This window comes from Balaenoptera acutorostrata, chromosome 21 (assembly GCF_949987535.1).
Source record: "Balaenoptera acutorostrata chromosome 21, mBalAcu1.1, whole genome shotgun sequence".
Lineage (NCBI taxonomy): Eukaryota > Metazoa > Chordata > Mammalia > Artiodactyla > Balaenopteridae > Balaenoptera > Balaenoptera acutorostrata.
The window spans coordinates 25,175,827-25,192,441 of record NC_080084.1 but is presented as its reverse complement, the minus strand read 5'-3'; the positions used below and the strand labels follow the sequence as shown (position 1 = coordinate 25,192,441).

The 16,615-nt window shown below is 38.0% G+C and overlaps 1 protein-coding gene across 7 annotated transcripts; it reads left to right on the top strand.

Annotated features, from left to right (window-relative positions):
• The first annotated feature begins 3,931 nt into the window (after positions 1-3,931).
• On the top strand, positions 3,932-12,835 carry TLR3 (toll like receptor 3). Of its 7 annotated transcripts, none has more exons than XM_057537408.1 (7): positions 3,932-3,995; positions 4,218-4,309; positions 5,594-5,686; positions 6,409-6,860; positions 8,396-8,587; positions 10,251-12,103; positions 12,342-12,835. In XM_057537408.1, exons 4-7 carry the CDS (start codon positions 6,417-6,419, stop codon positions 12,568-12,570), a joined length of 2,718 nt encoding a protein of 905 aa, XP_057393391.1. In that variant the 5' UTR covers positions 3,932-3,995; positions 4,218-4,309; positions 5,594-5,686; positions 6,409-6,416; the 3' UTR covers positions 12,571-12,835. The 7 variants fall into 7 exon arrangements, with proteins under 7 accessions (XP_057393391.1, XP_057393389.1, XP_007174038.1 ...); XM_057537406.1 differs by having other exon boundaries at positions 3,978-3,995; positions 4,218-4,299; XM_007173976.2 differs by having other exon boundaries at positions 3,987-4,105; positions 4,218-4,299.
• Positions 12,836-16,615: the final 3,780 nt, after the last annotated feature.

The following is a 16,615-nucleotide window of genomic DNA, read 5'->3' as shown; positions in this document are numbered from 1 at the left end:
AATATCCCCCCAAAACTGAACTCAAAACTAATGTCAAGACATCAAGGGGTCAATTGTAATATAGTTTTTAAAAATGCTCTCTTGACCCAGTTTTGAGGCCCTGGCCAGGGGTCGGTCAGCTCCTCTTCTTAAAGAACTTACTCATTTCCCTTGTGGGCCTTTCACACTCCAGGCCACTGTACCACAGGTAATTTAAACAGAAAGGAATGTTACCATTTCTTTTGAAATGGTATTGATGTTAAAGTGTACATTCAACTCTTATATAGGCCTATTTCTAGGTAGAGTTAAGATTAACATTTTATACAGGCTGTAAACTCTAGCTTACAGCTTTCTGAATTTCACTAGGTTTATGTACTTTTTCTCCAAATCTTTAGCCAGTAAACCTCCCCCTCCCCACCTTCCTTTCAATTTTACTTCTCACTTTTTAAGGACCAGTTCTCATATTCTTATTATAAATCATCCCAGATACAGATATAGCTTCCTGTTAGGAGAAAAGCAAGAAGCATGTTCAAAAGCAACTGCCTATCCTTTTCAACACTGGACACTCTCTTTAATTTTCTGTGTTGATTCAAAATTTGCATTATAAAATGGAGATCGACCTGCATGAGCATTAAACTGTCACCAATGACCAGTTTAATCTGATTACAGTAAATTATTAGTTGCTTTTGATACTTTGAACTTCTTTGTGTTGTGTGATTGTTAATGGCTTTGTTTGACATTTATGACTCCATTCACTGGATGCCCAGTAGGCATCAGTTCATTCAAATTTAATTAGGATATTTAAAGTGTAGGATGATATCATATTGTATATCAACTATACTCCAATTTAAAAGAAAGGGAAAAAAGTAAGAATAACAAGGGCAAATGCTCTTAACAGCAGATTTTGATTTGAAATCAAGCTGCTCCTCACATAGACAGGGGTAGCACCATGAGGGTTATTTATTTAATCATGGCTCTGTAGAACAATTCCAGGAGGCCAATTTACTCATAATAAATACTGGAAAAATGTCCAAGTTGAAAGTAAATATATAAATAGAAAGAAAGTAGGATGATAGTGAAGTTTGGTCTGGAATTTTATTTTATTCTATTTTGTTTATTTTTTGCCGTGCCACGCGGCATGTGGGATCTTAGTTCCCTGACCGGGGATCGAACCCATGCTTCCTGCAGTGGAAGTGTGGAGTGTTAACCACTGGACCTGGAATTTTATTTTTCATATTAATAAATGAATATCAAATTTAAGGCATAGAGTTTGAAGAGACCTTCACCATATCCTGAGACTGTCAGTGAAGGAGAGTGAGACCATTCACCCGAACCCACCTCCCAGATTTACAAGAGAGAGGAAGATATCACCACTTTTCATCTACCACATAAAATTACAAAAAAATAAAAAATAAGGAAAAGCTCAAGTTAAGCTAGAAGCTCTGTGTGTCAAATGTTGGTTTCTTTTTCAGAGGGGAAGTTCAAGTTCAGTCCTGCTCAGTGGACATGAGTGAGAGTAACAGGAGGGGCACAGTGTTATTTCTTCTCATTAAAGTTCTTGCTGAGTTTGTTGTCTGACAACAAACTTAATTTAAACCAGCTGAAGCTCAGTGAGCAGAAATGGAAATGACACTGGCAAGAGGAACTGCACCTTTACTTTAGAGAAAGAGTTCACAAAGAAAAAAGAAAAAGAGATGCCTTCTGGAATTTCAGACAGTTCAGAGCAGGACCATGTCCTTTCTGAATGGTGGCTGTGAAGGGAGATGGGTCAGCACAGTTCAAAATGATGGTCTATCTGATGCTCTGAGGGAAATGTAACTGTTTATCTAGGTCCATAATATACTTATCACATTGTTAACCCATGGGAAGTTTTTGTTTGTCTGTTTTGGAATCATAGTTAACATACAGTATTATATTAGTTTCAGGTGTACAACATAGTGATTCGATATTTTTATACATTATGATCACCACAATAAGTCTAGTTACCATCTGTCACCATGCAAACTTGTTCCAAGATTATTGACTATATTCTTTATGCTGTACATTACACACCGGTGACATTTATTTTGTAGCTGGAAGTTTGTACTTCTTCATCCGCTTCACCTACTTCATCTGTTCTCCCGCCTGCCCCCGTCTGGCAACTACCAGTTTGTTCTCTGTATCTATGAGTCTATTTCTGTTTTGTTTGTTTGTTTCTTTCTTTCTTTGTTTGTTTGTTCCGGTTGTTTCGAGTCCACATATGGACATATATCATAGTTTTGATTTAATTCTCTTAAAAAGGGAAAAATAAACTTTTTCACTGTAGCACCTACCACCATAATAGCTAAATAAGTTAATGCATAATTGAGAAATATACACTGGAGAGAAACTGACCTGTGCTGTATTTAGAAGCCAGCATGAATTGAGGACTATTAATATCTGGATGAGAACTGGTATTATGCCTAAACTGATTATTGCATTATGAGACTACCAATAAAAATTATTTTTTGGAAGCCATTCTTTAGTTCAACCAACATTATGGAAAACTTGATATTTACAAGAAGCCCTAAGGCATAAGAGATGGGTGTGTAGGGTTGTGGGGGGAATGAATTTCATTTATCTGATGATACCCAACACATCACTCCAAATTTTTTTTGGTTTAAAACATGAGTCATTTATTTGTTTACTCCTCTGGGATTTTGGCAGGACTTGTGGGGACAGCTCGTCTCTGCTCCATGGGGCATCAGCTGGGGTGACTCAACTGGGATTGGAAAATCCACTCCCAATATGGCTTACTCAATGGCTGTCTTCTGGGTGCTCAGTTGGAGCTATTGGCTAGACCCTCAGTTCTCCTCCGTGTTGCCTTACACAAGGCTCGGCTGGGCATCTCACCACACAGAGACTGGGTTCTGAGAGGAAGAGGGACAGTCCTAATATGCAAATGGTTATCCAGCCTTGGCTTGCTGCATGCTTACTAATATCCCGTTGGCCAAAGCTAGTCACGTGGTCAAGCCCAGGGTCAATGTGGAGACCACAAAAGGGTCTGAATACTGAAGAGCAGCCTGGTTCACTGGAGCCCAAAGTGACAGCCTACCATGGAAGACTGGCCGGAGAGTCACACACAAAGAGCACACCCTGTCCTGCCTTCAGGGACTCACAGAGAAAAAACCTTTTGAATAGTAGTAACGTTTTACTGCACATCCCAATGGGTAGATGTGGGGGACAGTCGTTTGCCTGCTTATGCCATTATATCATAGATGTGACTTCAGAATCAGAGAAGTGTAACCACAAGGTGGTCCAGCTAAGGCTGGAGCCCAGGAAAGGGCATTTTGCACCCTGATACAAACTAACTTCTTGCTCTCAATTCTGCAGTCAAGCTAATGACATGTTTCAACTGTTCCAGGCTGTTTTCTTACTTTACTAGTATAAAGCATTAAGGCAACTTGCGGTATGTCCTCAGGCAGATCCCTCACCTAGCTCTGTTTCGTTTTCCTCACTTCTCAAACAAGGGAGCTGGATTCAGTGATCTCTACAGTTCCTGCCAATTGTTATATTTTACTGTATAACATTATAGTTATCCTATGATGTTATATCAACAATGAAAACGTGTTGCTTTTTTGACAAGCATGCTCCTTACACTAGTTGAAGTCAGTAAAGCTAATTGATAACTAAATAGTGAATCTGAACTTTCTCCGGGCTCATCTATTTGTTCCCTAACAGATTCTGACCATGTAAAGTGGAACAGCATGAGTTAGGACCCGCTCCTGGCTTTGCCAAGCCCAGCTCTTTCTCTGCTGTGAAACTTGGTCTCTTTGATCAAAAGGTTAATTTCTGCATTATTTGTCTTACAAAGCTGCTAAGAAGATAAAGTGAGATAAGAGAAGTGAAAGTGCTTAGCTTTAATTAGGGACTGAGTTTTTTTTCTGTCCCTCTAACCGATTCTGACCGCCATGCATCAGGCTTTGGTTTAAAAAAAAAAATAGAGGAATTCGCTCTCAGATATTCATTAACCTCTAGAGCCCTGCCCACATCAACGGGTGAGGTCTTAATTCTTTAAACTTTCTCTGTTGCTAAATCTGTGACCCTCTTAATAAAACCCAAGGGACTGTACAGAAGAAGAAAAAACAAGACATTTTTAAGAAACAATGTAAAATACCTCTTGCTGAGATTGTGATTTTTTTCCTTTGCCCTTCTTAGAATGTACCAAGGAGAAAACGTTGTTTTTGTTTTTTTTTTTAAACTTTAGTTTCACTTTCCAGATTGCAGTGAACTTCCTCACTTCCCAGATGAAAACGACTGGATTTGGACTAATGAAAAAAGGAGCGGTCAGCTGCCGTCAGAGTAAGTGAAGGTGTGTATTTTAAATTCTTCCTGGGATGGGATCTCTCATGTTGGGTACAGCTAGAATGCTTGTTGGCTTTAGCATTCTTTGATCTTTCTTGGATCTGGTGCTTGAGATCGAGTCAGAATCATTCAACACGGAGGGTGGAAAAAGGGGAAAGAATATAGGTGTGAAGAGACTTGTATCACAACTCAGAGGACAAGGGACAGCAACAGTTTCTCATTAACATGATAAAACATTTTATGCAGTATTTTTTATTTCCTTTGTAGTGTTCTGTAACTGGGAAAGCACATTAGGGAAGCGATGGAAATCATTCGGCAACAGCCTTTTTAAAAAAAATCACAGCTTTGTCTTAAAGATGCAAAGCCCTGTGAGCTTTAAAGAGCTTATCTCCTTTTCTCAGTTTTCTTGGTTGGAGAGGAGACAGGGGCTGGCATTTTATAATGGACTTGACAAGGAGAAAACACTTCAGGTATTCCTAGGAGTAAGAAAATGGCTTTCTTTGGCCTCATAAAGGAAAACGGAAGAAGATGAGACATGGAAAGATCTTCAGATGTGTAGCAAGGTCAGAAATGAGCACATATGGGCTGGTCGGCCTCAGGTGGTACTGGTTTCAGGAAGTTGGCTCCCATGGAAAGATCTTCAGGTGTGTAGGAAGGTCAGAAATGAGCACATATGGGCTGGTCGGCCTCAGGCGGTACTGGTTTCAGGAAGTTGGCTCCCAACTTCACAGTAGGATTATGTGTTCGTGTGTATCTGCAGATAGATGTACCTGCATAAATTTAGGGGAAAAAATATTGTGAATTTACAAACCAGACTGTACAAGCCAGACTGCAAATAATGATTAAGCACCCTGGCGGCAGATGCCATGTCCCAAACATGATGCAATATTGTCTTTTACTTGGACAAAGAAATGTGTAATCCTAGGTTTTTCAAAATTGCAAGGCCCAGTGAATCTACTTTTCATCTCTTTTAAACTTCCTTTGTTTCTGTTACGTCTCATGAAACATCAACTATTCACTCTAATTTCATTCTCTCCCTTTTTTGTTTGTTTTACTGTAGCACATTCTAGAATAACTTTTTCATGAGTCTGTGCATATCTCAAAACGCTTCTTCCCCTTATCTTTAATTGTTCAGCCTCATATGAAATTTGGGGTTTAAAATTATTCCCCCTGCACGTTTTGAAAGCTTAGCACTATTGTTTTCCAGTGGCTCATGTTGCTGATGAAAAGTTTTGTGGCAATCAGGATCTCTTTCCTCTGGAAGTAATTGATCATATGTTCTCCTTAAAAGGTTTTAGGATTTTTTTGGTGGATGATCACAATTCTGACGTTTCAGAAGAGTCTGTGTCTTTTTCCTTTTTCACTCATCCTGGCCTGGCATTTGGTGAGTCTCTTCCATCAGGGGAAGTGTATCTTCATATCTGGGAATGTCTTTCAGTCCTTACATGTTTTGTAAATGGCTTAATCCTTCTCAGTAATTCTTATCTCTAGCTACGGCCCTTCCAGAAGAGGTAAATGTCACCTAGGCAAGGAGGGGAATATATTTCAGGTACTATGCCTGTGAGTTGGTAAATAGAGGTAGTACCCTTATGGTACTGGAAAGAGAGTTTTCAGAATAGGCTTTAGAACTGGAACACTAGATTAAATGAAATTAAAAAATAACTAAGGAAAAATGTGAAGAGGATGAGGAAATAGTATAATTAAGTTCCTCATCTTTTTGGTGGGAAGAAACTACTTAAAGTCCAGAAATGAAGAAATAGAAACATAAGCATATTATTTAGGTTTGTGGAAGTGACCATGAGAATTAAAAGTAGAAACAGTCAAGAGGTTTACCTTGGAACGTTGCAGCTGGGGTGGAGGTGAAGAGCAAGGAGGGAGTTTGTTTTTTGATCCTTTTTTGTGCTGATTGAATTATTTCCATTTGATGTATTACTTGTATAATACGTACTTGTATATCATAAATGTTACGAGTAATGAGATCACATTTGTTACATATATTACATATATAGTCACATTTGTTGCATATATTACAAGGAATAAACCAATGCATATGGAAGCACATGTTATTAATGCTGCCCATTACTTTTTATGATTTTCTTTTATAAGGCAAAATCATGAGAAGGTATTTGCTTTATCGTATCTACTCCTTTTTGGGACTGTTGCCCTTTTGGATACTGTGCACATCTTCTACCAACAAATGTACTGTTAGACATGAAATAGCTGACTGCAGTCATCTGAAGTTGACTCAAATACCTGATGACCTCCCAACAAACATAACAGTGTTGAATCTTACCCATAATCAACTCAGAAGATTACCACCTGACAATTTTACAAGATATAGCCAACTTACTATCTTGGATGGAGGATTTAACTCCATCTCAAAGCTGGAGCCAGAATTGTGCCAACGTCTCCCTTTGTTGGAAATTTTGAACCTCCAACACAATGAGCTATCTCAGCTTTCTGATAAAACCTTTATCTTCTGCATGAATTTGACTGAACTCCATCTAATGTCCAACTCAATCCAGAAAATTCAAAATAATCCCTTTAAAAACCTGAAGGTAAGATGGAAATGAATATTTCCACGTAAGAAATGAAAAATATGTTATCGAATATTGTTTCAAGTCATTTATGCATCTTTAGACTTCATATCTAAATATCAAGGTGAAGAATAAGAAATCTGATCTACCCAAATGGGAAGAGGGGGGCTCCACACACAAATATGGCCATTATGGTTGGAAATATTTTCAAGAGAGCAAATACCGTAATTTTAAAGAACTCTCCTCTCTTGCATCCTTCCACTAGAAATAGAACTTAGATTCAAGAGGTAGAGACCAGAGAGGAATCAGAATATCCCATGAAGAATGGCAAATAAACTCTCCACACTGCTGATTTAGTGCCTGCAATAATGAAAAAATATGTCGAGTCCAAATTCTAATTTAAATAAAATTAACAAATTGATGTGTGATAAAGCCAACTGTTCAGCTAAAAATTACATACTTTTGATTTAAGAAATCTTCTACAGTATTGCTTTTCAGTAGCTACCACCTTTTTCTTGTCAGTACTTTGCTTGAATTTTAAATCTGTGAAAAAATATGCTAGTGTGTTTAAATCTGAGGCAATTATTAAGTGCTTTTCTTATATCAAAGCTATTTTCAGAACTCTGTTTTCTTCATTTTGTGGGCTTATAAAAAACTGAGCATTCCTCAACCTCAAATACCAAGAATAATATACAAATTTAAATATTCTTAGAAACATTTATAAAATGATTTGCTTGCTAGCTAGGGATTTGAAATTCTTTCTTGTGCCTTCTTAGATTCTGATGTAGATGAAATGATGTCTTTGGGCACAAAGACCTCAAAATCTGGTTAATTGCTGGCAAAATGTTATTCTTATTTTTAAAACATAAATAGAAGTCTTAAGCTCTTTGATAGACATTACATAAGATATTGCCCTAACATATATCAGTTTTTCCTTACATTTTACCTGAGTGGAAGTTTACATGTTCAAAGGTAGCACAAAGTGACAAAACATCCTACAGCACAGACAAAACAAAAAAATAATATTCTGAACTAGTCATGATGCAAATTTTACATAACTACCAATCTTTCTCAATATGAAAATCTTTTTATTTTTTGAAAATCTTTTAAAAATTTCATGAACAGCAGCATTCTCCTCATGCTTCTTAAGAAAATATTTCTTCATCTTTTTTTTGTTGTTTAGTTTCAAGGTTGATGCATGACACTATGTTTGATAAGCCACATGAATATTTCTTACATCATAAATAAATGCTTATTATAAATAAATAAGTAAATAAAAAAGCTTATGAATATTCCTTACATCACGAATAAATAAGCTTAAGTCATTTTATTTTGGTAAGAGAAATAAGGTGATTCTTTGAATTAAGAAATTAGTCTTTGTAGCAATGGTATTTTCGATCACAATCAAGATTTTTTATTACTCCTACCGTCAGTTTTCTATAAAATAATAAAGATGTGACATTTTGCTGTCCAGTTATTTCTAAGATTCATGTACATTTAAAAGAACTATTTTTCGTGGCAAGACTGTAACTTATATACATATTTTTTCCCCTCAGAATTTAATCAAATTAAACCTAGCTCATAATGGTTTATCATCTACTAAATTAGGAACTCAGCTGCAACTGGAAAATCTCCAAGAGCTTCTACTATCAAATAATAAAATTTCTGCACTAAGACGTGAAGAACTTGATTTCCTTGGCAACTCTTCTTTAAAAAGATTAGAGTTGTCATCAAATCAAATAATGGAGGTAAGATAAAAAATTTTGTGTTGTACTTTTAAGGGCAGTCCCTAATTGTGTCACCTGGGTAAGAATCTAAAGGTAGAGATAGAGAAAGAGGTGATAACCTTTGTCATGTCTTCTAGAAATCCTTCACACTTACTGCTTAGGATCATTGATGTCATCCTCAAAAGAAAGGGAGTTTGGTAGCAATTAGGAGCTGGAGCTCTGCTGTCAAACAGAAGTGGGTTAAAATCCTTGATCCATTACAGACCAGGACTTTGGCCTTGGGGAACTTAACCTCTCTGGGTCTAGTTTCCTTGCCTATGAAGTGGAAATAATACCATCTATTGCACAAAATCCCTGGAAGAATTGGGGGCTTCCCTGGTGGCGCAGTGGTTGGGAATCTGCCTGCCAATGCAGGGGACACGGGTTTGAGCCCTGGTCTGGGAAGATCCCACATGCCGCGGAGCGACTGGGCCCGTGAGCCACAATTGCTGAGCCTGCGTGTCTGGAGCCTGTGCTCCGCAACAAGAGAGGCCACAATAGTGAGAGGCCCGCGCACTGCGATGAAGAGTGGCCCCCACTTGCCGCAACTAGAGAAAGCCCTCGCACAGAAACGAAGACCCAACACAGCCATAAATAAATAAGTAAATAAAATTAAAAAGAAAAGAAAAGAAAAAAAAAACAAAAAACAAAAGGTTTTGGCCCCATCAAAGCTGGGTTTCCGGCAGTGTTAGACCAGGGCCCCATGCCCTTAGCAGCTGTGCTGTGTTGCCTCTCTGAGGATGATGGTGTATCCTGCCTTTTAAAAGTAATATCATAACATGAATATGCTCCATGTCATTAAGAATTATTTACAAACTTAATTTTAGTGACTGCAAAATAATCCTATCCTATAGATTTACCATAATTAATCTAATCATTTCCTGCTTTGTATTTTGACTCACTTTCTTCCACATTTCTCTTGTGTCATCCATTGGCCCTAACATCTCACAAGTGACACAGTAGAAATCAGAGCCTCTTTGCTCTCCCAGGAGACTTGAGCTCTATCCTCTCTGGATCCCTTCCCTCCTGCCCCTGCTCTCTTGCTCCAGCGCTGAGTCTCATAGCAGCCAAGGCTTCTAGTGTGGGACTGGGGGGCAGAGCGGAAGGGAGCTGGAAACACAGTAAGGAAATAGTCAGGAGAAAACCTTGGTGGGAAGACAGAGAGGATCGCTGGAGCTCAGAGTCATAGAAAGGAAAGTCCATGTCAATGCTTCATAATAAAATCCACCCATTCATTCCAGAATGTTCACTGAGAGCAGTGGTCATGAAGAGAGAAACAGGATCTGCCCCAGAGGTGACTTTACAAATAGTCTATTAATTACAATAATACTCAGTGTGATGAAGTAAAAGTACCAGGAGACTTAACTTAGCCTGGGAGATCAGGGAAGACCCTCTGAAGAAGTGGCATCTAAGCTGATACATGGATGCTGAGTAGTAACCAGTGACCAGGGGAGGCAAGAGCTGGAGCGGGAGGTGGGTGATACAGGTGCAGAGGAAGGAGCGGGGAGACAGAGGGATGGAGAGAAAACCCAGAGAAGGTGGTGAAAGAGGAAAGGGGATTGAGTAAAGAATATGCCTATTTTTCAAGGGTCATACAGACTCGTTGTGTTTTGGTTATTAACCTCTTTTTCCGTCCCACTCTTAGTTCTCTCCAGGGTGTTTTCATGCAGTTGGAAAATTATTTGGCTTCTCTCTGAACAATGCCAAACTGAGCCCCAGTCTCATAGAAGAGCTCTGCTTGGAATTATCAAACACAAGCATTCAGAATCTGTCCCTGAGCAACAACCAGCTGTACACAACCAGCAACAAGACTTTTGTTGGGCTGAAGCAGACAAATCTCACAGTGCTCGATCTTTCCCATAACAGCTTAAGTGTGATTGGTAATGATTCCTTTGCTTGGCTTCCACATCTAGAATATCTCTTTCTGGAGTATAACAATATAGAACATCTGTCTTCTCGCTCTTTTTATGGGCTTTCCAATGTGAGATACCTGAATTTGAGACGATCTTTTACTAAACAAAGCGTTTCCCTGGCTTCACTTCCCAAGATTGATGATTTTTCCTTTCAGTGGCTAAAATTTTTGGAGTATCTCAATATGGAAGATAACAACTTTCCAGGCATAAAAAGCAATACTTTCACGGGATTGACAAAGCTGAGATGTTTAAGTCTATCCAACTCCTTCTCAAGTTTGCGAACTTTAACAAATGAAACATTTTTATCACTTGCTGGTTCTCCTCTGCTCATACTCAACCTAACCAAAAATAAAATCTCAAAAATAGAGAGTGGTGCTTTTTCTTGGTTGGGCCACCTAACTGTACTTGACCTTGGTCTTAATGAAATTGGGCAAGAACTCACAGGCCAGGAATGGAGAGGTCTAGAAAATATTGTTGAAATCTACCTTTCCTACAACAAATACCTAGAGCTGACTAGCAACTCTTTTGCCTTGGTTCCAAGCCTTCAACGACTGATGCTCCGAAGGGTGGCCCTTAAAAATGTGGATAGCTCCCCTTCACCTTTTCACCCTCTTCCTAACCTGACCATTCTGGATCTAAGCAACAACAACATAGCCAACATAAATGATGAACTGTTGAAGGGTCTTGAGAAACTAGAAATTCTGGATTTGCAGCATAACAACTTAGCTCGCCTCTGGAAGCATGCAAACCCTGGCGGTCCTGTTCATTTTCTGAAGGGTCTTTCTCACCTCTACATCCTTAACTTAGAGTCTAATGGCTTTGATGAGATCCCAGCAGAAGTCTTCAAGGACTTACGTGAATTGAAGAGCATCGATTTAGGATTGAATAATTTAAATATCCTTCCACCATCTGTCTTTGATAATCAAGTGTTGCTAAAGTCATTAAGCCTTCAGAAGAATCTCATAACATCTGTTGAAAAGAACGTTTTTGGGCCAGCATTCAAGAACCTGAGTAATTTAGATATGCGCTTTAATCCATTTGATTGTACATGTGAAAGCATTGCCTGGTTTGTTAATTGGATTAATAATACCCATACGAACATCTCTGAACTATCAAGCCGTTACCTCTGCAACACTCCACCTCAATATCGTGGTTTCCCAGTGATGCTTTTTGATATATCACCCTGCAAAGACAGTGCCCCATTTGAACTCCTTTTCATGATAAATACCAGTATCCTATTGATTTTCATCTTTATTGTACTTCTCATCCATTTTGAAGGCTGGAAGATATCTTTTTATTGGAATGTTACAGTGCATCGAGTTCTTGGTTTCAAAGAAATAGACAGACAGCCAGAACAGTTTGAATATGCGGCATATATAATTCATGCCTATAAAGATAGGGATTGGGTCTGGGAACACTTCTCCCCGATGGAAGAAGAAGATCATACACTCAGATTCTGTCTGGAAGAAAGGGATTTTGAGGCAGGTGTCCTTGAACTTGAAGCAATTGTTAATAGCATCAGAAGGAGCAGAAAAATTATTTTTGTTATAACACAGAATCTACTGAAAGATCCATTATGCAAAAGGTAGGTGAACACTCTGAAATCTGAAGTGTATTCTCGTTCTTAAATTGAGCTTTTAAATGTTACTAACATTATTACTCACAACTCAAAGTATTTTAAAAATAAAATTAAGAAGAAACGTAACCTGATTTTTAGTGACAGATTAAAGTTAATTACAAGGGAAATGTTAATTTTAGAGCTTTGGGCTATTAAAAACTGTATATTGATATATACCGTAATTCAGTTATTTTTTTTAACTTAGATTCAAGGTGCACCACGCAGTTCAGCAAGCTATTGAACAAAATCTGGATTCCATTATATTGATCTTTCTTGAGGATATTCCGGATTATAAACTGAATCATGCGCTCTGTTTGCGAAGAGGGATGTTTAGATCTCGCTGCATCTTGAACTGGCCGATTCAGAAAGAACGGGTAAATGCCTTTCATCATAAATTGCAAGTAGCACTTGGTTCCAGAAATTCAGTACATTAAATTTATTTAAAGACTAAATTAAAGGAGTAGCTTTCCTAATTTAAAAAAGGTCCATGGTAAATTTACATTTTACTTGATAATAATGTAAATCTGTTCATTCATACTTATCAATAAGAATACCACAAGTATCTCTCTTCTATGGAGATATATCTCCCTATTTCAGGCCTTTTATTACTAATCAAGTTAATTTGACCCAAAATGAACAGATAAGAATATCCTTTACTAATGAATACACAATTGGGTTACTGAGGCCTATCAAAACAAAGTTTTAGGGCTTCCCTGGTGGCGCAGTGGTTGAGAATCTGCCTGCCAGTGCAGGGGACACGGGTTCGAGCCCTGGTCCGGGAAGATCCCACATGCCGCGGAGCAACTGGGCCCGTGAGCCACAATTACTGAGCCTGCGCATCTGGAGCCTGTGCCCCGCAACAAGGGAGGCCACGATAGTGAGAGGCCCGCGCACCGCGATGAAGAGTGGTCCCCGCTTGCCGCAACTAGAGAAAGCCCTTGCACAGAAACGAAGACCCAACACAGCCATAAATAAATAAATAAATAAATTTAAAAAAAAAACAAAAACAAAAACAAAGTTTTAAAGTATTCCTCATTTAAAGAAAAGTTAGAGGTATATGAGTGTTTGTGATAATTATATTTGGGTTTTTTTTCTGGATGCACTCAGAATAAAATATAACTTTTATGGGTACAATGCTATTTCAATTGTGAAAGAGTAAAATATACAGCCATGTTTTTAAAAGTTGAATTACAGCAATTTTTCAACTGAAAAACTTTATATTTTAGTGGTACCTGTCACAGTGTTGATTTTGTTAAATGTTAAATACCATTTTAATATACATACTCAGGACAGAAAACATTTGCACTTCATTTTGATTACTTAATAAATAAATATTTTAATAAATACATTTCCTAATATTTGGAATTCTGCTATATGAGGCATTAGAAGACACTATTCTTTTACTTAGAAGTATTGCAGGAAGGCTTATTTCCTAAAGGTTAATTAGTAGATTGGCTTTGTGGAAACAAAATACTGTCTTCCTCTGGTCACAGAGGAAGCAAAATTTGCCCTGGCCAAATCACGTGGTTCCACTGGGATTTTTTTTGACTGCTGATCTTGAAAATTACAGTGATAAACAAAATCTTAACTATTCCCAAATCATTACTGATGACGATCCTGGTATAATACATTCCCATAGAATATATTATTATACCATAAAAAAGTATGCTGTGTGTAAATTAGTCCTTATGATTATTTTAAGTTTTATTTTTGTTTTACAATAAAAAGAGTCTGATTATTGGAAATAGACATGAATAGCTTTTAAATACCTTTATAGTTCTGGTATTCAAATATAAAGGAGAGTTGAAATGATCATGTTGAGATAATTTATATACTTGAAGCACTCATTTGTCTGCTGAATTTAGGGAACATTTGAGATGTCACACTTTGGAACTTTGATTTAAATAGTTCCGTATTCTCGGGGCTAAGTTCACATAATCCTAAAAAAAACGTAATACCCGCTGTACTGCTGGTTCTGAAGGACTCTACAACAACATGAATATACGGAGAACTCATTTTCACTCTCTCATTATACACCACCCTCACACTTGAGACACGTGTTTTGTAGTTTTTTTGTTAAGATTTGTTTTCTAACTGTGAAATAATCCTGTTTTAATTTGGCATCATAAAATAAAAATCACAACTAGTTTTTTCGTGATGCACTTTGTATGTTATCTATCAATATTCTCAACCTCACTGAAATATTTCTAAATCTATTATTATTATTATGAATTTATCAATATATTGTCAGTTTGTGGAAAGCAGAGCAGGAAGTAATTTTGCTTTCTTTCTCTTGTTTATTTGTTTATGAGGTAGTTGATTACATGCACACAATTTAAATTGAGCTCAAATGTCATTTTTTTAGAAGTTGCTTAATATTTATGAGGTTAGGCTATACAAGAGGTGGCCTGTTTAACTGAATATAATTAAAACTTGTAAAAGGCATAAGCCTTGACTTGTGTTTGACCCACACAGGAAGCAGCATCCTGAACTCTGCAGGCTATCCTCTCTAACTGTTCTCAGGAGGAGTCCATCTCCCTTGGGTTCAAGACAAAGGGAGTGCAGAAAATGATGTTTTGCTGACCTATTTAATTTACACACGTGAACTGACTTGTCTGAATGCTCTCAGGATGTCATCATGTAATCGGTTCACCCCAACTCCTTCCCGTTTTCACTTTTAAAACAAAATCCAGCTGAATCAACAACATGGAGTTTGAAATAAATCTAGGAATTTAGATTTTACCTAAAAATGACACCTTTTAGGCTGTAATAAGAAGTAGATGCAATCAATTTGTTAGTGAGTAGGGGGGTTTTCAATGCCATTTATTTAACAATGTTTACTTTTCCCAATGTCTACCTTAGATTATTTGTAGAAGGGTCTCAGTAGTAAGTGATGGTGATCATGAGAAAACGTAAAGATGTTCCAACTCAAGAGCTCAAAATACATTTCTTGTGATCTATAGAGACAGTGGGCATCAGAGATCTTTTGGGGGTGATGAAAATGTTATAAAATTGGATTATGGTAATGATTTCACAACTATGTAAATTTACTAAAAATCGTTGAATCATACACTTAAAACAGGTGAATTTTTAGTACAAAATTATATATTAATTATTTATTAGTAAAGCTGTCAAAAAATTATATTCATTGAGGAGCTAGCTACATGTGCCTAGCCTTGTGCTAACTAAGCACTACGGAGTATGATTGGATATGAAATGTATTGTAGGAAATGGGGCAGTAGGAGTTGGGGTAGGAAGGGATTCTTGGGGATAGACCTGGACAAGGAAGGCTCCATGGAGGAAGATCAGACCTTTCAAAGGCGGGTAGGATTTTGGTGAGTGAGGAGGAAGGTGGAAAGGAGGGAGGGAGACATGAGTTGGTGTTGGGAGACAGTGGAGATACTGTGGAGGATGGAACCATGTTGCAGAGGGCGTGGCAGAGGAGTTTAGATTTAAGAGGTTAGGTATTTTGAAATTGTAACGTTATCGGTTTCTATTGGCAAAACCAGAAATTATAATAAAATTCCCTCTTGGGGTCTGTTACTTAGATTTATGTGACACCTAGTTGAATAGAGGAGCATAACTTATAATTTCACAGTCCAAACATCCAGGCTTACTTTCACATAATAGAAGGGGATTTGAAGCGGTTTTTTTCCCAATAAATATATAAGCCTGTATTAAAATAGCAAAGCATGACAATCAATTGATCATTAGTTACTAATTACACCAGGTGATATGTTAGCCATTCTTAGCTCTTGCAACTAAGCTTTGATCCATCTTCCTGTCCAAGGAAGAAACTGGGTCTGTTATGTGACTTCCCGCCCCCAGTTTAACAAACAATCATGAGGGAGGAGTCATGGCACTTTTCAATGGTGGAACTTTTCCAGTTCTGTGTGAGAATTTCTGGGAAACCTGTTTTGAATTCTTAGCTTGCTTTTATCTTAAGTCAGTTCCCCAGGAAACAGACTCCAAGATGGAGATTAACTGAAGCAGGTTAGGGGAGGGCTCTGATTTACAAGGGAGTGAAATAAGCTGGATTGGGAAGAGAGAGAATGATGAGCTTTGAGTCAATTGCAATTGCAGCTGAGGCCTTAGTGGACCCCATGGGGAGCTCTGGAGTGGGAATGGCCCTACAGAGTTGACGCAAATCTAGGCGTAGGGGCTAGACTGCTATAGCCTTACGTCAACCAGTCATTGGATGTAGACAGCCCCAGGAAGGAAGTATGACTTGAACAAAAAGCTTTGCTACAAAGCAATTCCAAAGCAGGGGCTCAGTTGTGAAACATCAGAAGGCAACACTCTGGGCACCTGGAAGAACAGATGCCCGAGCCCTTGACGGCGAGAGCTTGGTGGTTCACTACAGCGTCCACTACACCTTCTAAGGTATTTATCGTTCCATTGGTTTCTTTAAGCACTTCTTCAAGGTTGCAGCCATTTTATTTTAAAAAAATAAAGTCTCTTCCAGAAATTATCAATCTG